This window comes from Salvelinus sp. IW2-2015, linkage group LG31 (genome assembly GCF_002910315.2).
Source record: "Salvelinus sp. IW2-2015 linkage group LG31, ASM291031v2, whole genome shotgun sequence".
Lineage (NCBI taxonomy): Eukaryota > Metazoa > Chordata > Actinopteri > Salmoniformes > Salmonidae > Salvelinus > Salvelinus sp. IW2-2015.
Genome location: NC_036870.1, coordinates 26,276,060 through 26,302,255, shown reverse-complemented (window position 1 = coordinate 26,302,255; position 26,196 = coordinate 26,276,060). Strand labels below are relative to the sequence as shown.

Sequence of the window (26,196 nt, the reverse complement as noted above, 5' to 3'; positions counted from 1 at the left end):
TCTAGGTGTCCGGTAGGGTGGAGGTGATAGGTCCTTGACTAGTCTCTCAAAGCACTTCATGATGACGGAAGTGAGTGCTACGGGGCGGTAGTCGTTTAGCTCAGTTACCTTAGCTTTCTTGGGAACAGGAACAATGGTGGCCTCTTTGAAGCATGTGGGAACAGCAGACTGGGTAAAGATTGATTGAATATGTCCGTAAACACACCAGCCAGCTGGTCTGCGCATGCTCTGAGGACGCGGCTGGGAATGCCGTCTGGGCCTGCAGCCTTGCGAGGGTTAACACGTTTAAATGTTTTACTCACCTCGGCTGCAGTGAAGGAGAGCCCGCAGGTTTTGGTAGGGGGCCGTGTCAGTGGCACTGTATTGTCCCAAAGCGGGCAAAAAAGTTGTTTAGCCTGTCTGGGAGCAAGACATCCTGGTCCGCGACGGGCTGGTTTTCTTTTTGTAATCCGTGATTGACTGTAGACCCTGCCACATACCTCTTGTGTCTGAGCTGTTGAATTGCGACTCGATTTTGTCTCTGTACTGGGACTTAGCCTGTTTGATTGCCTTGCGGAGAGAATAGCTACACTGTTTGTATTCGGTCATGCTTCCGGTCACCTTGCCCTGGTTAAAAGCAGTGGTTCGTGCTTTCAGTTTCACGCGAAGCTGCCGTCAATCCACGGTTTCTGGTTTGGGAATGTTTTAATCGTTGCTGTGGGTACGACATCGTCAATGCACTTCCTAATGAACTCGCTCACCGAATCAGCATATTCGTCAATATTGTTGTTGGACGCAATGCGGAACATATTCCAATCCGCGTGATCGAAGCAGTCTTGAAGCGTGGATTCAGATTGGTCGGACCAGCGTTGAACAGACCTGAGCGCGGGAGCTTGTTGTTTTAGTTTCTGTTTGTAGGCTGGAATCAACAAAATGGAGTCGTGGTCAGCTTTTCCGAAAGGGGCGGGGGAGGGCCTTATATGCGTCGCGGATAAAGTATAACAATGGTCTAGGGTTTTTCCAGCCGGTAGCACAATCGATATGCTGATAGAATTTAGGGAGTTTTGTTTTTAGATTAGCCTTGTTTAAAATCCCCAGCTACGATGAATGCAGCCTCAGGGTGTGTGGTTTCCAGTTTACAAAGAGTCAGATAAAGTTCGTTCAGGCCATCGATGTGTCTGCTTGGGGGGAATATATACGGCTGTGATTATGATTGAAGAGAATTCCCTTGGTAGATAATGCGGTCGACATTTGATTGTGAGGAGTTCTAGATCAGGTGAACAGAATGACTTGAGTTCCTGTGTGTTGTTATGATGATCACACCACGGTCTCGTTAATCATAAGGCATACCCCCGCCCCTCTTCTTACCAGAAAGATGTTTGTTTCTGTCGGCGCGATGCATGAAGAAACCAGCTGGCTGCACCGACTCCGTTAGCGTCTCTTGAGTTAGCCATGTTTCCGTGAAGCAGAGCACGTTGCAATCCCTGATGTCTCTCTGGAATGCTACCCGTGCTCGGATTTCATCAACCTTATTGTCAAGAGACTGGACATTGGCGAGTAGTATGCTAGGGAGTGGAGCGCGATGTGCCCGTCTCCGAAGCCTGACCACGAGACCGCCTCGTTTTCCCCTTTTACGGCGTCGCACAGGGTCGCCGGCTGGGATCAGATCCATTGTATGGGTGGAAGGCAAAACACTGGATCCGTTTCGGGAAAGTCATATTCCTGGTAGGAACGATGATGAGTTGACGTTATGCGATATTCAGTAGTTCCTCCCGACTGTATGTAATGAAACCTAAGATTACCTGGGGTACCGATGTAAGAAATAACACATAAAAAAGCAAAATACTGCATATTTTCCAAGGAACGCGAAGCGAGGCGGCCATCTCTTTCCGGCGCCGGAAATGAATGAATTAAACGCTATGAATACTTCAAATTCAAGCCCCACCGCGATGCATTTATCACAAAGAGTTAACAAGTCAGCATGGGAGAATCAGACACACCAGGACTTTGACTTTATTGATTCTTGCAGTTTAACAAACGCCTCTTATAGCCAGGCCTTACCTGTGGAGTCGAAGTCACGGAAATAGTTTGGGCAGTTCTGCCAGGTGACTGTCCCAGCAGGTGTATCATCCCAGCACAGCCAGCCATCCCAGGTCCGGTTACAGTACAGCCCTGTGCCGCCAACAGCGCACAACCAGACACAACACACTAATGAAGACTCATTGTAAATACACTACGTTGCTGGGTGAAAACAACTGTACATGAACCATTTGGCCACACTGTCGTCTGTCTACTGGCATAGTATGTTTATCCGAATTCTGAACAGTGTAATTGTTTGTCTCTGTGACTTGTGATCGTACCTGTCTTTATGGGTTCTTCTGATTGTGTGCTGTAACCCTGAAATGACTGAAAGTATTCTATTATATTCAAATTATATTTAAGCAATAAGGCCAGAGGATGTGTGGTATATGGCCAATATACCACAGCTAAGRGCTGTTCTTATCTCCACAAAAGAACTCTGGAGCTCTGTCAGAGTGACCATTGGGTTCTTTGTCACCTCCCTGACCAAGGCCCTTCTCCCCCGATTGCTCAGTTTGGCCGGGCGGCCAGCTCTAGGAAGAGTCTTGGTGGTTCCAAACTTTTTTTATTAAATAATGCTGGATGCCAATGTGTTCTTGGGGAACTTCAATTCTGCAGAAATCTTTTGGTACCCTTCCCCTGATCTGTGCCTCGACACAATCCTGTCTTTGAGCTCTACAGACAATTCCTTTGACCTCATGGCTTGGTGTTTGCTCTGACATGCACTGTCAACTGTGAGACCTTATATAGACAGATGTTTGCCTTTTCAAATCATGTCCAATCAATTGAATTTACCACAGGTGGACTCCATTCAAGTTGTAGAAACATCTCAAGAATGATCAATGAAAGCAGGTTGCACCTTAGCTCAATTTCGAGGTATTTCTGTTTTTTATTTTTAATACATTTGCAAAAAATTCTAAAAACCTGTTTTCGCCTTGCCATTATGAGTTGTTGTGTGTAAATTGATGAAAAAAAWAAATATTGAATACATTTTAGAATAAGGCTGTTTCGTAACAAAATCAAGTGGTCTGAATACTTTCCAAATGCACTGTATYACAAACCCCCGAAGAACCTTATTGCTATTATAAACTGGTTAACAACATAATTAGAGCAGTAAAAATAAATGTTTTGTCATATCCGTGGTATACGGCCTGATATACCATGGCTTTCAGCCAATCGGCATTCAGGGCTCAATCCACCCAGTTTATAATCTGGAATAATCCCACACACTGAATATTAAAGTAGTGCACATCATCACTACCTGATTTGTTATACGGCTGGTCTCTGTTCATCTTCTCAAAGCATTTGTATTGACCGTCGATGATCTTCTTCCTCTCCTCCTCCTCCTGACTGACCCTGGGGCTGACTGGAGTCTCCACAGTGGGCTCCACAGACCCTGGCTCTAGCAGACCATGGGGAGTCACATTCTGGCTGACTGGAGTCTCCACAGTGGGCTCCACAGACCCTGGCTCTAGCAGACCATGGGAGTCACATTCTGGCTGACTGGAGTCTCCACAGTGGGCTCACACAGACCCTGGCTCTAACAGACCATGGAGAAGTCACCTTCTGGGGAAGAACAACATGTAACGGGACAGACACCATAAAGAAACACACAGAATACAGCTTGAGGATTTAATATTTGTCCATAGGGAACAGTATCAGTGACTATATAAACAAAGATGGGTAGAATACAGCGTGAGGATCAGTGACTATATAAACAAAGATGGGTAGAATACAGCGTGAGGATCAGTGACATATAAACAAAGATGGGTAGAATACAGCGTGAGGATCAGTGACTATATAAACAAAAATGGGTAGAATACAGCGTGAGGATCAGTGACTATATAAAAACAAGATGGGTAGAATACAGCGTGAGGATCAGTGACTATATAAACAAAGATGGGTAGAATACCGCGTGAGGATCAGTGACTATATAAACAAAGATGGGTAGAATACAGCGTGAGGATCAGTGACTATATAAACAAAGATGGGTAGAATACAGCTTGAGGATCAGTGACTATTTAACACAAAACACAAGAACAGTACAGCCTGCACAGCCAGCATGTGTTCCAAATGTCACCCTATTCATTAAATAGTGCACTACTTTTGACCAGGGCCCATAGGGTTCTGGTCCAAAGTAGTGCACTTCATAAGGAATAGGGTGCCATATGGGACTTATTCACAGTCCCAGACAGACCCGTACTATTTGACCATTAATCAACAGAGAATGAATCAATCTCCAATTACCTTTAATTTGTCCTTGGAGAGCATCAGACATTTGGACCAGGTCCTATTAATGGAGGGACTTTGGACCCAATTGCCAGATTCATCACAATATTTTGACACTTTTCCTGCAAAAAAAATGTCATGGTAATTGTTAGCGGTGTAATTTGAGCTATGAGTAATGGCAGCTGCTGAATCCATCAGTGTGATAGGGGCTAGACATGAAGCCGCTGCTATAGCTATGCTGACTGGACTGTAATATCAACTGTCGTGTCAATAGTTAGGCTTTTAGTGTTATCTAATTTTGCTGTCAGACACCTTTTATTTATTTATTTAGAAATACACTACCGTTCAAGAGTTTGGAGTCACTTAGAAATGTCCTTGTTTTTAAAGAAAAGCAAAAAAAAAGTTCATTAAAATAACATCAAATTAATCAGAAATACAGTGTAGACATTGTTAATGTTGTAATGACTATTGTAGCTGGAAACGGCAGATTTTTTATGGAATATCTACATAGGCGTACAGAGGCCCATTATCAGCAACCATCACTCAAGTGTTCCAATAGCACGTTGTGTTAGCTAATCCAAGTTTATCATTTTAAAGGCAAATTGATCATTAGAAAACCCTTTTTGCAAATATGTTAGCACTGCTGAAAACTGTTGTTCTGATTAAATAAGCAATAAAACTGGCCTTTAGACTAGTTGAGTATCTGGAGCATCAGCATTTGTGGGTTCGATTCCAGGCTCAAAATGGCCAGAAACAAAGACCTTTCTTCTGAAACTCGTCAGTCTATTCTTGTTCTGGGAAATGAAGGCTATTCCATGTGAGAAATTGCCAAGAACCTGAAGATCTCGTACAACGCTGTGTACTACTCCCTTCACAGAACAGCGCAAACTGTCTCTAACCAGAATAGAAAGAGGAGAGGAAGGCCCCGGTGCACAAATGAGCAAGAGGACAAGTACATTAGAGTGTCTTGTTTGAGAAACAGGATGCTGGCCTTCTAGGCAGAGTTCTTCTGTCCAGTGTCTATGTTCTTTTGCCCATCTTAATCTTTTCTTTTTATTGGCCATTCTGAGATATGGCTTTTTCTTTGCAACTCAGCATCCCGGAGTTGCCTCTTCACTGTTGATGTTGAAGACTTGTGAGGCGTCTGTTTCTCAGACACTCTAATGTACTTGTCCTCTTGCTCAGTTGTACACTGGGGCCTCCCACTCCTCTTTCTATTCTGGTTAGGGCCAGTTTGTGCTGTTYTGTGAAGGGAGTAGTACACAGCATTGTACGAGATCTTCAGAAGAAAGTTATTTGTTTCTGACCCCAAACTTAGTGTTTTTATACAGTACCAGTCAAAAGTTTGGATACACCTACTCATTCAAGGGTTTTTCTTTATTTTGACAATTTTCTACATTGCAGAATAATAGTGAAGACATCAAAACTATGAAATAACACATATGGAATTATGTATTAACCAAAAAAGTGTTAAACAAATCAAAATATATTTGATATTTGAGATTCTTCAAAGTAGCCACCCTTTGCCTTGATGACAGCTTTGCACACCCTTGGAATTCTCTCAACCAGCTTCACCTGGAATACTTTCCAACAGTCTTGAAGGAGCACATCAAACCATCTCAATTGGGTTGAGGTCAGGTGATTGTGGAGGCCTGGTCATCTGATGCAGCATTCCATCACTCCCCTTGGTCAAATAGCCCTTACACAGCCTGGAGCCGTGTTTTGGGTCATTGTCCTGTTGAAAAACAAATGATAGTCCCACTAGGCGCAAACCAGATGGGATGGCGAATCACTGCAGAATGTTGTGGTAGCCATGCTGGTTAAGTGTGCCTTCAATTCTAAATAAATCACTGACAGTGTCACCAGCAAAGCACCCCACACCATCACACCTCCGCCTCCATGCTTCACGGTGGGAACCACACATGCAGAGATCATCCGTTCACCTACTCTGCGTCTCACAAATACAATGCGTTTGGAATCAAAAATCTCCAATTTGGACTCATCCGACCAATTACAGATTTCCACCGGTATAATGTCCATCGCTTGTGTTTCTTGGCCCAAGCAAGTCTCTTCTTCTCATTGGTGTCCTTTAGTAGTGGTTCTGTGCAGCAATTTGACCATGAAAGCCTGATTCACAGTCTCCAACAGTTGATGTTGAGATGTGTCTATTACTTGAACTCTGTGAAGCATTTATTTGGGCTGCAATTTCTGAGACTGGTAATTCTAATGAACTTATCCTCTGCAGCAGAGGTATCTCTGGGTCTTCCTTTCCTGTGGCGGTCTTCATCAGAGCCAGTTTCATCATAGCGCTTGATGGTTTTTGCAACTGCACTTGGAGAAACTTTCGAAGTTCTTGAAATTTTCCGGATTGGCTGACCTTCATGTCTTAAAGTAATGATGGACTGTTGTTTCTCTTTGCTTATTTGAGCTGTTCTTGCCATAATATGGACTTGGTATTTTGCCAAATAGGGCTATCGTCTGTATACCACCCCTACCTTGTCACAACACAACTGATGGGCTCAAAYGCATTAAGAAGGAAAGAAATTCCACAAATTAACTTTTAACAAGGCACACCTATTAATTTAAATGCATTCCAGGTGACTACCTCATGAAGCTGGTTGAGAGAATGCCAAGTGTGTCCAAAGCTGTCATCAAGGCAAAGGGTGGCTACTTTGAAGAATCTCAAAAATAAAATATTTTTGATTTGTTTAACACTTTTTCGGGTTAGTACAGGATTCCATGTGTTATTTCATTGTTTTGATGTCTTCACTATTATTCTACAATGTAGAAAATAGTATGAGTAGGTGTGTCCAAACTTTTGACTGGTACTGTATGGTAGACCGCTGCACCACTCGGGAGGCCCATATGTTGTCATTTCAATAACATATATGCTATCATATTGTAATATCATATCAAATGTATGGTTTACCAAAACAGTGGTGGGGTGCCGGCTTTGCTGTTGTTTGCACTGCAGATTGCCCCTTTAAGTGTTACTTTGTTTCCCCTCACTACTCAATTGAGCATCACTGCATTCCATAACACTGAGAGCCAGGTCCTTGCCATTCCATAACACTGAGAKCCAGCTCCTTGCCATTCCATAACACCGAGAGCCAGCTCCTTGCCATTCCATAACACTGAGAGCCAGCTTCTTGCCATTCCATAACACTGAGAGCCAGCTCCTTTCATTCCCAAAACACTGAGAGCCAGCTCCTTCCCATTCCATAACACTGAGAACCAGCTCCTTGCCATTCCATAACACTGAGGGCCAGCTCCTTGCCATTCCATAACACTGAGAGCCAGCTCCTTGCCATTCCATAACACTGAGAGCCAGTGGTGTAAAGTACTTAAGTAAAAATACTTTTGGGGTATMTGTACTTCACTTTCCTATTTCAATGTATGGCAACGTTTACTTTTACTTCACTACATTCCTAAAGAAAATAATGTACTTTTTACTCCATACATTTTTCCTGCCACCCAAAAGTATTCGTTACATTTTGACAGGAAAATGGTCCAATTAACACACTTATCAAGAGAACATCCATGGTCATCCCTACTGCCTCTGATCTGGCGGACTCACTAAACAAAAATGCTTCATTTGTTAATTATTTCTGAGTGTTGGTGCGTGCCCTAGGCTATCTGAATTATTTTTTTACATTGTCATGTCTGGTTTGCCTAATATAAGGAAGTTAAAATGATTTAGACTTGTACTTTCGATACTTAAGTACATTTTAGCAATTATATTTACTTTTGATACCAAATACTTTTTGACTTTTACTCAAGTAGTATTTTACTGGGTGACTTTCACTTTTACTTGAGTCATTTTCCATTAAGATATCTTAACTTTTACTCAAGTATGACAATTGAGTACTTTTTCCATCACTGCTGAGAGCCAGCTCCTTGTCATTCAACAAATTCACCACCAAAGCTAAAAACACTTTAAGATTTAAGTCATGGGCATCACATACGTTTTTATTATACCAGACTTAAGGGGAACTCTTTTGTGCTGTAATCCCGAAAGTGTGAGTTGAATCTCCTGTTGATTAATGCCTGAGATCATGATGTTCCCTCTCTGGGAGTACGCTAACCCAGCAACCTGTCCTACCCCAGCAGCTAATCAACGGTTACATAAAACCCAGCAGAGCTTTCACAGACATCTGGCTTCAACCGAGCCGATGAAGGATGACCTCATTAGGAAGCTTGCTGCATCACCAGCCATAATAATCTAATTGCAGTTGTAAAGTGTCACTGGTCAGATCAGGACCCATTTGCAAAAAACATCTCAGAGTAGGAGTACTGATCTACGATCAGTTCTGCCTTTTAGATCACACTGATATAAATGACATGCACAGGGAAAACCTGATCCTAGATTGATGTGTTTGATACATACGGCCCCTGGGCTGCAGATCTAGGATCAGGTCCCCCCCTGTCCATATAATCATATTCATTATGATCTAAAAGGTCAAATTGATCCAAGATCAAAACTCAGGTGAACCCAGGTGCAGAAAGGGAAAGGGAAAGGGAAAGTAAAGGGGGATACCTAGTCAGTTGCACAACTGAATGCCTTCAAATGCATTTAACCCAACTCATCATTCCTACAGAGACCTTTGGTCAAGAGGACTTCTAGCCACCCCTATCATCTCCATTATCTAGCCACTAGTAAACCCTACCATCTCTATAATCTAGTCTCTAGTCACCCCTATCATCTCTATAATATAGTCTCTAGACACCCTTATCATATCTATAATCTAGTCTCTAGTCACCCCTATCATCTCTATAATCTAGTCTCTTGTCACCCCATCATCTCTATAATCTAGTCTCTAGTCACCCCTACCATCTCTATAATCTAGTCTGTCACCTCATCATTTCTATAATCTAGTCTCTAGTCACCCCTATCATCTCCATAATATAGCCACTAGTAAACCCTACCATCTCTATAATCTAGTCTCTAGTCACCCCTATCATCTCTATAATCTAGTCTCTTGTCACCCCATCATCTCTATAATCTAGTCTCTAGTCACCCCTACCATCTCTATAATCTAGTCTCTTGTCACCCCATCATCTCTATAATCTAGTCTMTAGTCACCCCTATCATCTCTATAATATAATCTATAGTTACCCGTATCATCTATAATCTAGTCACCCTGTGAAGCAGAAACCGAGGCAGCGGATCGGACAGTGAGGAGACAGACAGGATGTTCTGTTGCTCACTTCTCTTAGAAGTTTTATTGACAATAGGTGCAGGACGAATTGACCAATAAACTTTGTACAGAAGGTAACAAAAAGGACGTTGACAAAGACTTGAATAAATCAAAGATATTCTCAGTTTAAACTATTCCGGCAACAACTCTTTGCCTATAAACTCAGGTATAACTCTAGCCAACATGTTGCCTGCTCAGTCTGCCGTCCCCCAGGCAAAGGTCAACTGAGGACCTAAGAACTCTTTACAGGAACTCCCTTCCGCTAGGAATGTTCCATCACGATAGCCCCAAAACACATTTCTACCATAAATGTGTAATTTCCCATGGACATACAGTATATCATAAACAACAGTTTTACATAAACACACACAACAATAACTTGTGCCATAACTTCTTCTTTAAGTCTCACAATACACATTCATGAAGTAATTCACCCCCGGGATAATTCATCACTTTGTTTATTCCCATCAACCAATACATGTTCCTTGATGACTTGTAGACTTTGTTTATTCCCGTCAACCAATAAATGTTCCTTGATGACTCGTAGACTAATTTGCGCTATGTGTAATGCACACCGGCACTTCAACAAGGAAACAAACACATCAGGTAGGTTACATTATATGATTATTCTCTACCAACACTTAAATCGTTATTCCTCTAATATATTTCACATTGCTAGAGCATGTACATTTTAAATTGGAAGCTTTATACACTGTAGAAACATGGTTAACTTATGGCTGCAAGCCTGGTAACGGGATGATATGACAACAGCCAGTGAAAGTGCAGGGCGCCAAATTCAAAACAACAGACATCTCATAATTAAAATTCCTCAGACGTACATGTGTCTTATACCATTTTAAAGGTAATCTTGTTGTTAATCCCACCAAAGTGTCCGATTTCAAATATGCTTTCAGCGAAAGGACCACAAACGATTATGTTAGGTCACCACCAAGCCACAGAATAAGCACAGCCATTTTTCCAGCCAAAGATAGCAGTCACAAAAAGCACAAATAGAGATATAATTAATCACTAACCTTTGATGATCTTCATCAGATGACACTCATAGGACTTCATGTTACACAATACATGTATGTTTTGTTTGATAAAGTTCATATTTATATAAAAAAATCTGAGTTTACATTGGCGTGTTACGTTCACTAGTTCCAAAAACATCCAGTGATAGTGCATAGCCACATCTATTCAACATAAATACTCATCATACATGTAGATGATAATACAAGTTATTCACATGGAATTATAGATATACCTCTCCTTAATGCAACCGCTGTGTCAGATTTWAAAAAAACTTTACGGAAAAAGCAAACCATGCAATAATCTAAGACGGCGCTCAGAACTATAGTCAAATTAGTCGCCATGTTGGAGTCAACAGAAACCAGAAATTCCATGATAAATATTCCCTTACCTTTGATGATCTTCGTCAGAATGCACTCCAGGAATCCCAGGTCCACAATAAATGCTTGATTTGTTCGATAATGTCCGTTATTTATGTCCAATTAGCTACTTTGGTTAGCGCGTTTGGTAAACAATTCCAAAGTCACAAAGGGCGTTCACTAAAACGTGATGAAATGTCCAAAGGTTCCATAACAGTCAGTAGAAACATGTCAAACGATGTATTGAATCAATCTTTAGAATGTTGTTAACATAAATCTTGAATAACGTTCCAACCGGAGAATTAMATTGACTTCAGATGAGCGATGAAACAGGAGCTCACTCTCATGTGAACGCGCATGGTGAAAGCATAGTCAGGTCATGGCAGTGGTGACTAATTCTCCTCTCATCCGTCCCCCCTTCAAAGTAGAGTCATCAGACAAAGTTCTACAGACTGTTGACATCTAGTGGAAGCCGTAGGATGTGAAGACGCATCCATATCTCGCTGGGATTTCAATGGGAGCTTGGTTGAAAATCCACCAGCCTCAGAATTTCCACTTCCTGTTTGGATTTTGTTGTCTCAGGTTTTTGCCTGCTATATGAGTTCTGTTATACTCACATACATAATTCAAACAGTTTCAGAAACTTCAGAGTGCTTTCTATCCAATACTAATAATAATATGCATATATTAGCAACTATGACTGAGGAGCAGGCCGTTTACTCYGGGCACCTCTGTGCACCTTTCATCCAAGCTACTGAATACTGCCCCTGCAACCATAAGAAGTTAACAAGTTATATTGCTTTAGTAACTGGCGTGCAGAACAAACACTCGACTTTGGCGCCTTTCGTCAAAGTATTGTTGGCAAACGGAATGCGGTACTCTATCCAACATATTCTATTTTGTTTCAGGATTCTTGGCTATACCTTGAAGAGATACAATAACGAGTCTTTCTCCAACCAATAATTTGTTTCATTGTCTATAAATCACAGACATGTGCTCCATGACATACCCCTATCATCTCTATAATCTAGTCTCTAGTCACCCCTATCATCTCAATAATCTAGTCTCTAGTCCCACCTATCATCTCTATATTCTAACCTCTAGTCACCCCTATCATCTCTATCATCTAGTCTCTAATCACCCCTATCATCTCTATAATCTAGTCTCTAATCACCCCTATCATCTCTATCATCTGGTCTCTAATCACCCCTAACATCTCTATAATCTAGTCTCTAATCACCCCTATCATCTCTATAATCTAGTCTCTAATCACCCCTATCATCTCTATAATCTAGTCTCTAATCACCCCTGATTCATCTCTAATAATCTAGTCTCTAATCACCCCTATCATCTCTATATCTGTGCTCTAATCACCCCTATCATCTCTATAATCTAGTCTCTAATCACCCCTATCATCTCTATCATCTGGTCTCTAATCACCCCTAACATCTCTATCATCTAGTCTCTAGTCACCCCTAACATCTATTTTCTGAAGTCGTGGACTTCAGGAAACAGCAGAGGGAGCACCCCCCTATCCACATCGAAGGGACAGCAGTGGAAAAGGTGGAAAGTTAAGTTCCTCGGCATACACATCACAGAAAAACTGAAATGGTTCACCCACACAGACAACAGCACCACTTCAACCTCAAGAGGCTGAAGAAATTTGGCTTGTTACCCAAAACCCTGACAAACTTTTACAGATGCACAATCGAGAGCATCCTGTCGGGCTGTATCACAGCCTGGTACGGCAACTGCACCGCCCTCAACCGCAAGGCTCTCCAGAGGGTGGTGCGGTCTGCACAACGCATCACTGGGGGCAAACTACCTGCCCTCCATGACAACTACAGCACCCGATGTCACAGGAAGGCCAAAAAGATAATCAAGGACAACAACCACCCGAGCCACTGCCTGTTCACACTGCTACCATCCAGAAAGTGAGGTCCGTACAGGTGCATCAAAGCTGGGACCGAGAGACTGAAAAACAGCTTCTATCTCAAGGGCATCAGACTGCTAAACAGCAATCACTAACTCAAGAGAGGCTGCTGCCTACATTGAGATCCAATCACTGGCCACTTTAATAAATGGATCACTAGTCACTTTAAGCAATGCCACTTTAAAAAATGCCACTCTAATAATGTTTACATATAGTTGAAGTCAGAAGTTTACATACACTTAGGTTGTAGTCATTAAAACAMATTTTTCAACCACTCCACAAATTTCTTGTTAAGAAACTATAGTTTTGGCAAGTCAGTTAGGACATCTACTGTGTGCATGAAACAAGTAATTGTTCCAACAATTGTTAACAGACAGATTATTTCACTTACAATTCATTGTATCACAATTCCAGTGGGTCAGAAGTTTACATACACTAAGTTGACTGTGCCTTTAAACAGCTTGGAAAATTCCCGAAAATGATGTCATTGCTTTAGAAGCTTCTGATAGGCTAATTGAATTAATTTGAGTCAATTGGAGGTGTAGCTCTGGATGTATTTTAAGGCCTACCTTCAAACTCAGTGCCTCTTTGCTTGTCATCATGGGAAAATCAAAAGATATCAGCCAAGACATCAGAAAAAAATTATAGCCCTCCACAGGTCTGGTTCATCCTTGGGAGCAATTTCCAAATGCCTGAAGGTACCAGGTTCATCTGTACAAACAATAGTACGCAAGTATAAACACCATGGGACCATGCAGCCGTCATACYGCTCAGGAAGGAGACGTGTTCTGTCTCCWAGAGATGAAYGTACTTTGGTGCAAAAAGTGCAAATCAATCCCAGAACAACAGCAAHGGACCTTGTGAAGATGCTGGAGGAAAMAGGTACAAAAGTATCTATATCCACAGTAAAACGAGTCCTATATCGACATAACCTGAAAGGCCGCTCAGCAAGGAAGAAGCCACTGCTCCAAAACCACCATAAAAAAGCCAGACTACGGTTTGCAACTGCACATGGGGACAAATATCGTACTTTTTGGAGAAATGTCCTCTGGTCTGATGAAACAAAAATAGAACTGTTTGGCCATCATGACCATCGTTATGTTTGGAGGAACAAGGGGGAGGCTTGCAAGCCRAAGAACACCATCCCAACTGTGAAGCACGGGGGTGGCAGCATTATGTTGTGAGGGTGCTTTGCTGCAGGAAGKACTGGTGCACTTCACAAAATAGATGGCATCATGAGGTAGGAAACTTATGTGGATATATTGAAGCAACATCTTAAGACATCAGTCAGGATGTTAAAGCTTGGTCGCAAATGGCTCTTCCAAATGGACAATGACCCCAGGCATACTACCAAAGTTGTGGCAAAATGGCTTAAGGACAACAAAGTCAAGGTATTGGAGTGGCCATCACAAAGCCTTGACCTCAATCCTATAGAAAATTTGTGGGCAGAACTGAAAAAGCGTGTGTGAGTAAGGAGGCCTACAAACCTGACTAGGTTACACCAGTTCTGTCAGGAGGAATGGGCCAAAATGCACCCAACTTATTGTGGGAAGCTTGTGGAAGGTTAGCCGAAATGTTTGACCCAAGTTAAACAATTTAAGGCAATGCTACCAAATACTAAGTGAGTGTATGTAMATTTCTGACCCACTGGGAATGTGATGAAAGAAACAAAAGCTGAAATAAATCATTCTCTCTACTATTATTCTGTCATTTCACATTCTTAAAATAAAGTGGTGATCCTAACTGACCTAARACAGGGAATGTTTACTAATATTAAATGTCAGGAATTGTGAAAAACTGAGTTTAAATGTATTTGGCTRAGGTGTATGTAAACTTTTGACTTCAACTGTATCATACATTACTCATATCACATGTATATACTGTATTTTATACAATATATTGCACCTTGTCTATGCCGCTCAGCCATCGCTCATCCATATACTGATATGTACATATTCTCATTCACCCCTTTTAGATTTGTGTGTATTTGGTAGTTGTTGGGGAATTGTTAGATTTCTTGTTAGATATTACTGCACTGTCGGAAYTAGAAGCACAAGCATTTCTCTACAGTCGCATTAACATCTGCTAACCATGTTTATGTGACCAATAAAATGTGATTTGATTTGATATAATTTAGTCTCTAGTCACCCCTATCATCTCTATAATCTAGTCTCTAGTCACCCCTATCATCTATATAATCAAGTCTCTAATCACCACAAATATCTCTGTAATCTTGTCACCACTAGCATCTCTATAATCTAGTCTACAGCCACCCCATGATCTCAACAATCTAAACTCTAGTCACCCCTAACATCTCTGTAATCAAGTCACCCCTATCATCTCTATAATTGAGTCCCTAGTCACCCCTAACATCTCTATAATCTAGTCTCTAATCACCACTAAAATCTCTATAATCTAGTCTCTAGTCACCCCTATCATCTCTATAATCTAGTCTCTAGTCACCCCTAACATCTCTATAATCTAGTCTCTAGTCACCCCTAACATCTCTATAATCTAGTCTCTAGTAACCCCTATCATCTCTGTAATCTAACCTCTAGTCACCCGTAACATCTCTATAATCTAGTCTCTAGTCACCCCTATCATCTCTATAATCTAGTCTCTAGTCACCCGTAACATCTCTATAATCTAGTCTCTAGTCACCCCTATCATCTCTATAATCTAACCTCTAGTTCCCCTATCATCTCTACAATCTAACCTCTAGTCACCACTATATCTCTATAATCTAGGCTCTAATCACCACTATCATCTATGTAATTTAACCTCTAGTAACCCCTAACATCTCTGTAATCTTGTCACCCCTATCATCTCTAAAATTGAGTCTCTGATCACCCCTATCATCTCTATTATTTAACTTCTAGTAACCCCTATCATCTCTATACTCTAGTCTCTAGTCACCCCATCATCTCTATAATCTAGTCTCTAGTCACCCCTAACATCTCTGTAATCTAGTCTCTAGTCACACCTAACATCTCTATAATCTAACTTCTAGTAACCCCTATCATCTCTGTAAACTAACCTCTAGTCACCCCTATCATCTATATAATTGAGTCTCTAGTCACCCCTAACATCTCTATAATCTTGTCTCTTGTCACCACTATCATCTCTATAATCTAACCTCTAGTCACCCCTATCATCTCTATAATCTAGTCTCTAACGTGTAGTCACCCCATAATCTCTATAATCTAGTCTATAGTTACCCCTATCATCTCTATAATCTARCCTCTMGTMACCCCTATCAYCYCTATMATCTAGYCTMTAGTYACCCCTATCATCTCTATAATCTAGTCTATAGTTACCCCTATCATCTCTATAATCTACTCTATCACCTGTGGCCTGGCCAATTCCCTCTGCAGAGATTGTATCATTTATCAGTGTTTAGTCTTACCAGAGATGTCCAGGCCAGGGTAATCTGGGCAGTTCTGTGTGGCGTAGGTCGCCACCGGAGTCTCATCCCAACACAGCAAGCCATCCCACATTCGGCTACAGAACACACCTGCATCAGTGAGAATGACTTTAATGTCTATGCCTGTATATTTATACAACTTTAGGCTACCTCCCTATTGCTAAACCATGCGTTAACGATTCATGTCGAAACCTTTTATTTACATTTGAGTCATTTAGTAGATGCTCAGTGCCTCTCACACTTTCCATACGCCTAATAGCTGAGATGCTCCTTCCATTTAGCATATGCTATGGTACTTTTACAGTCCTATATCACTGCACTTGGGTCCTGGTAACAACATCTCCATTACCTATAGCATCAATGGAGCACTGATTACACATCCATCCACTAAGCATTACGCAATCAAGGTCATAGAATCAACACTAGTGCTTTCTCAAGGAGCCCAGTAATCAGATCAAAGGTCATAGCATCAACACTAGTGCTTTTTCAAGGAGCCCAGTAATCAGATCCCAGTCTCCCAGTAACTAGTGTGATTAGATTAAAAGGGTAATCTGGGATTGGTACATTCATTTTTGGACTTTGAAATGATTGATTTGTGCTTTACCTGTTCTGTTGTGCTGCTGATCTCGGCTGAACAGTTCAAGACATCTGTATTGACCCTCGGTCATGGTCTGCCTCTCGTCCTCCATTATGGTCAGGACAGGCCTGAGAGATGTGTCTGGGCTAGCAGGCTCAGAGCTGGTCTCCCTGGCAACAGTTCCGCTCTGCAAAGACACAACAACCACTTCATCTTACCAAAATAGAGCTATCGAACACCTAAGTGGCTGGCTAGTGATGTACTGTACGTGTAGGTTGCACTTAGGCTGTGCTGCCCTGAAACTAATTGCCCTGAGCTTAATCAAGTTGTATTGTGTTGTGACTATTGGTATGCTTGTCTTTCAACAGGCAATGTGTAAGGGTTTGGTACACAGAACTAGAATGAGTAATTCTATTGCTATGGTTTAGTATTGGTATTGTGAGAGTGATTTATTGACAGTATACTCCCACATGCATTGCTAATTCATGCTAAAAGCAATAGACAAATAGTCTCATCGTGTGCTTTTCTCAAGTGAGTGTCACAATGCTGTACTTGAAATGTGCGTTGGCGTGGTTACAGATGACTAGCATACAAGAACCCTTATATGAATAGAATGAGAGCCTCTCTCTGATCCTGTCTGTTCTCCTATTGTGTGGTTTGGAAAAGAGGCTTGAAAACCATKGGAGCTCGTCTTGTCTCCAAAGCTGATATACTGTAGATAACRCTTCTCTGCACAAAGATGAGAAGGAAATCAAGATTCAAATAGCAGCTGTGTCCAACAATGTGTCGTTGGGAGTGTGACTCATCTCTCCTAATATTTTGACAAAGAATGAACCCACTCAAAGCGCCAGGGCTTGTCCTCTCTCTCTCGTTCCCTCATTTTCACCATTTTTTTCTCTCTCTCTCTCTATGATCAGTGAGCAGAAGATGTGTAGATGAACGGGTATTACTCCTTCATATAAATTTACTAAGCCATCATGAAATCCAGCCATATGCTTGTGGTTAAATGGATTCTTTTTTGAGTATACTGTATGTTCATTTGGGCCTTTGGAAATACGATTCTCTCTCTCTCTCGCTCTCTCTCTCTCTCTCTCTGTGTGTTTCTCTCTTTCTCTTTCTTTCTTGCTCTCTCTCTCTCTCTGTGTTTCTCTCTCTCTTTCTTTCTTGCTCTCTCTCGCACACTTTAATTAATTTACATGAATATTAACACAATAGCAATAGCAAGACTTGCTCGCAAACAGCTCCCACCCGCCCTGCCCTCCTCCCTCATCTCTCCTTTCTCTTTTTTATTACTTTCATCTCTTCTCGTTTAACTTTCAGAGCGTTCTTTTCCTTTTCCAGGAAAATGTACATCAGTCTTACCTGACAATTCAAAGCATACTGAGCTACAGACACTAAAAGTAAATGAAGGAGGGGGGAGATTTAGATTTTCGTCTGAGAGTTTTCGGAATATTGATGATGTCCCATGTAGCAGTTTAGCAGCCGTACATATGATGTCACTCCAAACATTGAAGTAAATGACGTCATACATACGACCACCAGGCCACCACCAACGTCAGCATTAAAGCTAAAAAAAAAATAAAAAAAATCCCTTTCAGACAGTGAGTAAACCTCACATGTCCGTAAAGGTCATTCCTCTTTCATTTCTTCCACGTATCCTGCTGAAATAAGAGAGTTACTGAAATAGAGTGTTACTGAAATAGAGCTTTACTGAAAAAGAGTGTTATTGAAATAGAGCTTTACTGAAATAGCGTGTTACTGAGAACTTTTCTGGAAACAAAGAAAACAAACGCAAGTGCATGAACATCTGAGAGATTAACCTAAGAGATCCGTATGAATTTACCTTCTTACACTCAGCCAGGCAGGCAAATTTAATTGAATATAATTACATGGTTCGAACACTTATCGACAGCCAATTTATCATCAGGTGATCATACAGATGAATAGAAGACCAAAGGTACAAAGGTATTATTATCAGTACAAAGGTCCTAGTTGAGCCAACCTGTTGCTGTACCAATCAAGAAGTTCACCAATACAAGTAAAGTCTAACATGTGAAACAAAACATCTAGAATCCAATTTGTTGACAAAGAAAACGCATTTCTACATGCCTTACCTGGACATGTTCATAAACAAACTGTAACTACATGAACGCTCTAATAAATTACCATCACCGTCATATCACTTTGCATCTTCACGAATATTTAATTACACACACACACACACACACACACCACACACACACACACACACCACACACACACACACACACACACACACCACACACACACAACACCACACACACACACACACACACACACACCACAACACACACACACACACCACACACACACACACACACACACACACACCACACAAACCAGCCTCTGCCATTCATAACAGTATATCAGAGCTTTAGCATCATGGCTGAAAGATCTCCAGGCTTTTAGGTCATCCATCCCACTAGGCACAAACTGGTTGAATCAACGTTGTTTCAATGTAATTTGTCAACGTATTGTGACGTCGAATCTGCGGGGAAAACAGATTGGATTTGCAAAAAGTCATAAACGTAAACTGTTGTTTTGAGTGTGAAATTTCAACAATAGGATTATGACATCATGGTAACCAATTTCCAACATAGACAAACCTTTCATAAAATATGTTGAATTTGAACTTTTGAAACAATGTCAGATCTTCAACGTTATATCTACTACCAGAAAAATAATAGGCCGGGTATCACCTCTTACTGAAGAGTTGATCTGTCTACAGCTATCCTTTGGTTCCCATCCAGGGTTTTAAAGGTGCTACACATAGGATTTCTTGTTGTTCCATTTTTGCATTGTAAATTCCTGAAAATGTCCATAATATATCTGGAGTAATAGTGGAATGATGGTGTTTCACAATATTACTCACCCGCCAGTGTTGTTATTGACTGTGATATTCACCTATTGATTTCTCCCGCCAGAGCGAAATCGGTTGTCAAAATGGGAACGCTGTTTTGACTTTACGGCTGTGTTACATTAACTAGTGGAAATCGCGCCAAGCGCCAATGKAGAAATCGCTCTGTAATTTCCTGGTTGATAAAATTCTACACTCTTTGCTCAATTTAAGTTTGTGAGAAAACAGGCAATTAGTGTAGGGAATCATTGCACTACCATCTAAATCGCTGTGAAATATATTTCCAATAACAATTTTTTTTTAATTTTTTTTTTTACAGATGGTGACCCAAAACCGAAAGTAAAAGGCTCAAGTGCGAGTTTCCGCCATGTTAGGGGGACATTGAATGAGGGGGAGGGGGGTGATTTGTTTTGAATGCAGCCTAGTGCTGTTGCAATTCACCTAGCTTCCACATAGGGGAGAAATTCAGAGAGATTGTAGGTAGGTGTAGCACCTTTAACCAAGCCCTACTTTGATATTTGTCACTGACTACTACCAATGTGCTGTCGTGAGAATGATTTGAGAGATCTACACTTAATAACTAAATAGATTCACTGTTGCAATCAAACTCATTCCAAAGGGTAGGTTTAACAGAGCAAATTGAATGTAACAATACTTTATAAGTCATATCATGAATGATACATTTAGGCCTATATAGCATTTGCCAAGTCATCAACAGTTATTGTTTCAATTCAACCCAGAGTTCAAATAAAAATCAACAATATATATAGGCCTAGGGTTTCAAGATTTGGTTGATTTCAAAATTGAATCTACAAATTTATAATTAATACGTTGTATTCACATCTCCATCTCAGCCAAATATCTAAGTGTAACGGATTTCCTCTTCGTCTGAGGAGGAGTAGCAAGGATCGGACCAATGTGCAGCGTGGTAAGTGTCCATAATAGATTTTTAATAAATCAAAATGAACACAGAACAAAAATAACAAAACACGAACAAACAACCGAAACAGTCCCGTATGGTGCAAACACTGAAACAGGAAACAAYCACCCACMAARCACAATAGARAACAGGCTACCTAAATATGGCTCCCAATCAGAGACAACGACTGACACCTGCCTCTGATTGAGAACCATACTAGGCCAAACACATAGAAATATAACAACAGAACAAAACATAGAAAAACAACATAGAATGCCCACCTCAACCCACCTAAAGACATAAAAAAGGAACTAAGGTCAGAACGTGACACTAAGTTAAATAATAGGACTAAATCAAACTTTATTTGAAGAGTATTTAAAGTTTGATTTGATGTAGTCCTATTCTTTAACTTTTTTAACTTTGAATCCAACATATTATTAATTTGTGTAACAAACTGGATATTGAATTGTGTTTGGTTGTCAACACAACCAAATATCAACATTTGAAGGAGATAGTTCCATCTGTGCCACTGCCTTAGTCTGGCTATGATTCCAGTTTGTGTTCAGGAAGCATGCAAAGGTCGCAGGTCTGTGGAGATCTTCACAATTGCTTTAATAATCTTCGCAGAATCTCAAACCGCATTGATTATTTGGACCATGTACGGTATTTTAATCTTGATTGCACACCAGTTAATTTGGTTGTGCTAATAAATAAAGCGCAGTAATAACACATTCATTTGTTGTATTTATTTTACCTTTATTTAACTAGGCAAGTCAGTTAAGAACAAAATCTTATTTTCAATGACGGCCTACCAGGGAACAGTGGGTTAACTGCCTTGCTCAGGGGTAGAACAACAGATTTTACCTTGTCAGCTCGGGGATTCAATCTTGCAACCTTTCGGTTACTAGTCCAACGCTCTAACCACTAGGCTACCTGCCGCCCTAGCAGGTAGCCTTGTGGTTTTGTATAAATACAAAATATCTGATATTGTATTCTCATTTGAACTCTGTTGTGCTTTTAAATTTGAAAGCACAGTGATAACACATTTAGATGACAACTAAACCAAAWATCTGACATTATTTTTTTCATTGGAATTTGGTTGTGCTTTTTGATGGTTGAAAGACTGAGAATTCAACACATTTCTGGCTGTTTCTTTGAGTGGGTGAATAAAGGTTGAAATCTCAATGATCAATGTCTCAACAATCAACGTCTCAACCAAATATTACCCACATTTCCACGTTGAAATTCTGTAATGTGCCTAGTGGGATGCTCCTAGTTGCCAAACTGAACCAATTTAGTGATTAACGGATTAGTGAACTACATCAAGTCAATCTATCTGATTTTCTCTATTCGTTAAAAACCAGCCGAGTAAAACGTATTGCAGTTTATCTTGGACATTTACCGCACGAATCATGTACAATTTGTTAAAAAAATTACAGTAATATATAAACTGCATTACAGTAATGAACACTGCACAAAAGTAATCTACCAACAATTRTTTGTGTTAATGAGAAGCTGAAGATGGACTCACCACCAAGAAACATATCAGAAGCCAGTAGGAGCTTTTTAACCTCATACTGTCTGGTCCCAGTCAAGTCTGTGGAGACAGAGAAGAGAACATACYGTAGTTAAAAATTATGTCAACTCAAAATGTGTTTTTCTAACAGAAAATTGGGTGCACATACAAACAGAACCGGGTGGTTGTTTTGAAATACGATAAGGCAGCCTTGAGTTTGGACTGCAGAACAACATTCATTATGCCTGAATGCAAATATACTGCAACAGTGGTTCCCATAAGTTTTCCTGTGCCGGGTTGCAGTGTGCATTCATGTGGAGGGAGGGAGAGAGAGAATCATTATACTGTCAACAGCATACTGCAGAGGTGCTTCTTTCTCAAGTTGAGTGGCTGGACTGTCATGCCTGGGAGTAATATTTATTCTATTTTAATTGTTTATTTCTTTCTATATTTTTACCTTTATTTAACTTGGCAAGTCAGTTAAGAGCAAATTCTTGCTTACAATGACAGCCTAYCCCAGGCCAAACCAGGACAACTGTGCACCACCCTATGAGACTCCCAATCACAGTCAGATGTGTTGCAGCCTGGATTTGAACCAGGGACTGCAGTGTCTTAGACCGCTGCGCCACTGTGCTAATCTAGCTCATGAAAGGTAGATTAGAATTCCCCTCAGGTCTCTACTTTGGACCTGCAGATCCCCATTGTAAGCCCATTATCTGCTGTGTTACGCCAATCAGTGTGCAGCTGTTAGATTTTCACACCTCACTGCGGCTCCAGAGCAGGTTCCATACTCAGCTGACAGACATGCATCAGTGAGCATGTCATTGTGACTGACTTTGGAGGTTGGACTGGGGCTGGGGGAGTGTGAGTTCAGTCTAGGTAGGATAACGGTCTAGAGAGGTATAACGTTTCTTTGATTAAGCACTTMATTATTTTAATGTGTTACTTGAAAAACTATAAACCCTTTATGAACATTATTGATGTGCCATCAAAAGCAGTGGCTTGCTCTGGTGCCTAAGGAGCCGTGTAGGAAAGGGAAGTATATCCATTCAAGCACATTCTGTACCGTACAGCCTGACAACATCCTCAGAACAGGCTTATAGTAAAACTAATAGTAAAACAAAGACAAGAGACAACTGTCATGGTCCTCTGAACAGCTTTCAGTAGATCTAGGATCAGCATAACCTCCCCGAATCCTAACCTTAACCAGTAGGATGGGAAACAGTAAACCTGACCACAGATCAGTGTCTAGGTGGAACTTCATTGAACTCCAGCCGTGCACAGCCAGTAAAACCCCCTGTTCATTTATGCATGCCAGCTCCAGCTCCTAACCCTTCCAGATAGCTGTGGGCTGTGCCACACAGAGAACAAGACTCTTACCCATTGCTGGCATGGCTTACCCACCCGCCTGTGAAATGGTGCTCAGAGAGAAATGGGGAATGGGGGATATTGTAGAAAAATACCAATGTGTATTTGTGTGGTACCCAGCCATGGGAAGGAAAGAAGGAGAGAAGGCTGAGGATTGGAGATTGTAATGTAAGTGCCAGTTTTATATTTTTACCTTGATCCTGTCTTACTACTGTGAGGCAGTGTCCCTCAGGCTATCGTGTCGGGTCTTTGTTCCAAAAACACAGTGTTAATGACATACTGTTATGAGTTATAAATACAATACAAGAACACCTCTGATGCTGCTTATAAGCCTTACAGTTATAATCAAAGTCAAAACACCAATAGTGGGAACAGAGTGATACTCATGAGGTACACTACATGACCAAAAGTATGTGGACACCTGCTCGTCAAACATCTCATTCCAAATTCGTGCGCATTAATATGAAGTTGGTCCCCCCTTTGCTGCTATACCAGATTTCACTCTTCTAGGAAGGAATTCCACTAGATGTTGGAATATTGCTGCAGGGACTTGCTTCCATTCAGCCACCAGAGCATTAGTGAGGTCTGGCACTGATGTTGGACGATTAGGCCTGGCTTCCAAACCGATCTCGACAAACAATTTCTGTATGGACTTCGCTTTGTGCACAGGGGCATTTTCATGCTGAAACAGGTAAGGGCCTTCCCCAAACTGCTGCCACAAAGTTGGAAGCACAGAATCGTCTAGAATGTAATTGTATGATGTAGCGTTAAGATTTTCCTTCACTGGAACTATGGGGTCTAGCCCAAACCATGAAAAACAGGCCCAGACCATTATTCCTCCCCCACCAAACTTTACTGTTGGCACTATGCATTCGGGCAGGTAGCGTTCTCCTGGCACCCGCCAAACCCAGATTCGTCGGTCAGACTGTCAGATGGTGAAGTGTGATTCATCACTCCAGAGAACGCGTTTCCATTGCTCCAGAGTCCAATGGCGGCCCTAACAACCCAAAGCACACAACGCAAGAGTGGCTTTGGGACAAKTCTCTGAATGTCCTTGAGTGGCCCAGCCGGAGCCCGGACTTGAACCCGGTCAAACATCTCTGGAGAGACCTGAAAATAGCTGTGCAACGACACTCCCCATCCAACCTGACAGAGCTTGACAGGATCTACATAGAAGAATAGGAGAAACTCCCCAAATACAGGTGTGCCAAGCTTGTAGTGTCATACCCAAGAAGACTCAAGGCTGTAATCGCTTCCAACGGTGCTTCAACAAAGTACTGAGTAAAGGGTCTGAATACTTATGTAAATGTGATATTCCAATTTTTTATTTTGTATACATTTGCAAACATTTCGGAACCTGTTTTTGCTTTGTCATTATGCGGTATTGTGTTTAGATTGATGAGGGGGAAAAAATAACAATTTAATCAGTTTTAGAATAAGGCTGTAACATAACAAAAGGTGGAAAAAGTCAAGAGGTCTGAAAACTTTCCGAAGGCACTGTATCTAGGGAATAGTGTGCCATTTGTGTTGCATCCTCTGTCTCCCTCCCTGCCTCAGACATCCCTCTAAGACAGGGATGGGCAACTGGCGGCCCCCCTTTTGAAGGCCCTCGGATCATCCTCCCCCTCAAAAAAAGCTGTTGCAAATTAAAATAGTAGAATACACAAGGTGCAATTGTTTTATTGGCTGTGCATCAACAGTTTTTCTCTTGTTATGTCAGTCACTGATAGYCTCTCAATTAGCCCATGTCAGCTGACATGTTTTAATCTAGAGGCCAGCTATCTAAACCTGTAGTAATGAAGGTCGAATTAGAGCCCGGAGGGCCCCTCTTGGATTTGTTAGTCAATCTCACTCAGATATCATATTAAAAACTGTAAGAGTTGCCCATCCCTGCTCTAAGACGAGTGACACAATAGGGAGAGAACGCCTCATTATCACAGAAGTTGAGTTTCAACAAGATGAATGACAGCCCCAGTCAACATCAATACTGATGGCTGTTTACTAAAATGCGACATAAGTGAATTGTGAGCTATTATAGTCAACACTGAGGGAGTGTTTAGCTGCGTCAAAAGGAGAAACAATATAGGCTTTATGGATATCTGTGTGGCTTTATGGATATCTGTGTGGCTTTATGGATATATGTGTGGCTTTATGGATATCTGTGTGGCTTTATGGATATCTGTGTGGCTTTATGGATATCTGTGTGGCTTTATGGATATCTGTGTGGCTTTTATGGATATCTGTGTGGCTTTATGGATATATGTGTGGCTTTATGGATATCTGTGTGGCTTTATGGATATCTGTGTGGCTTTATGGATATCGTGTGGGCTTTATGGATATATCTGTGGACTTTATGGATATATGTGTGGCTTTATGGATATCTGTGTGGCTTTATGGATATCTGTGTTGCTTTATGGATATCTGTGTGGCTTTATGGATATCTGTGTGGCTTTATGGATATCTGTGTGGCTTTATGGATATCTGTGTGGCTTTATGGATATTGTGTGGCTTTATGGATTATCTGTGTGGCTTTATGGATATCTGTGTGGCTTTATGGATATCTGTGTGGCTTTATGGATATCTGTGTTTGACTTGAGACACTTTTCTATCTCTCTCTCTTTCTCACTCTCTTTCGCTTTCTCTCTCTCATCAGAATAGTTTTTTCCCAAGCCGAGTTTATACAGTAC

General features: G+C 41.2%; 1 protein-coding gene across 1 annotated transcript in view; it reads right to left on the bottom strand.

Moving 5' to 3' along the window:
* Window positions 1–26,196, bottom strand: part of calcr (calcitonin receptor) — a 109,717-nt gene that overhangs the window by 48,745 nt on the left and 34,776 nt on the right. The window contains 6 exon segments of the mRNA XM_070436263.1: window positions 2,041–2,151; window positions 3,320–3,485; window positions 4,306–4,409; window positions 16,216–16,323; window positions 16,838–16,997; window positions 22,157–22,222. Coding sequence (XP_070292364.1) covers window positions 2,041–2,151; window positions 3,320–3,485; window positions 4,306–4,409; window positions 16,216–16,323; window positions 16,838–16,997; window positions 22,157–22,201 — 694 coding nt within the window. The 5' untranslated portion in view covers window positions 22,202–22,222.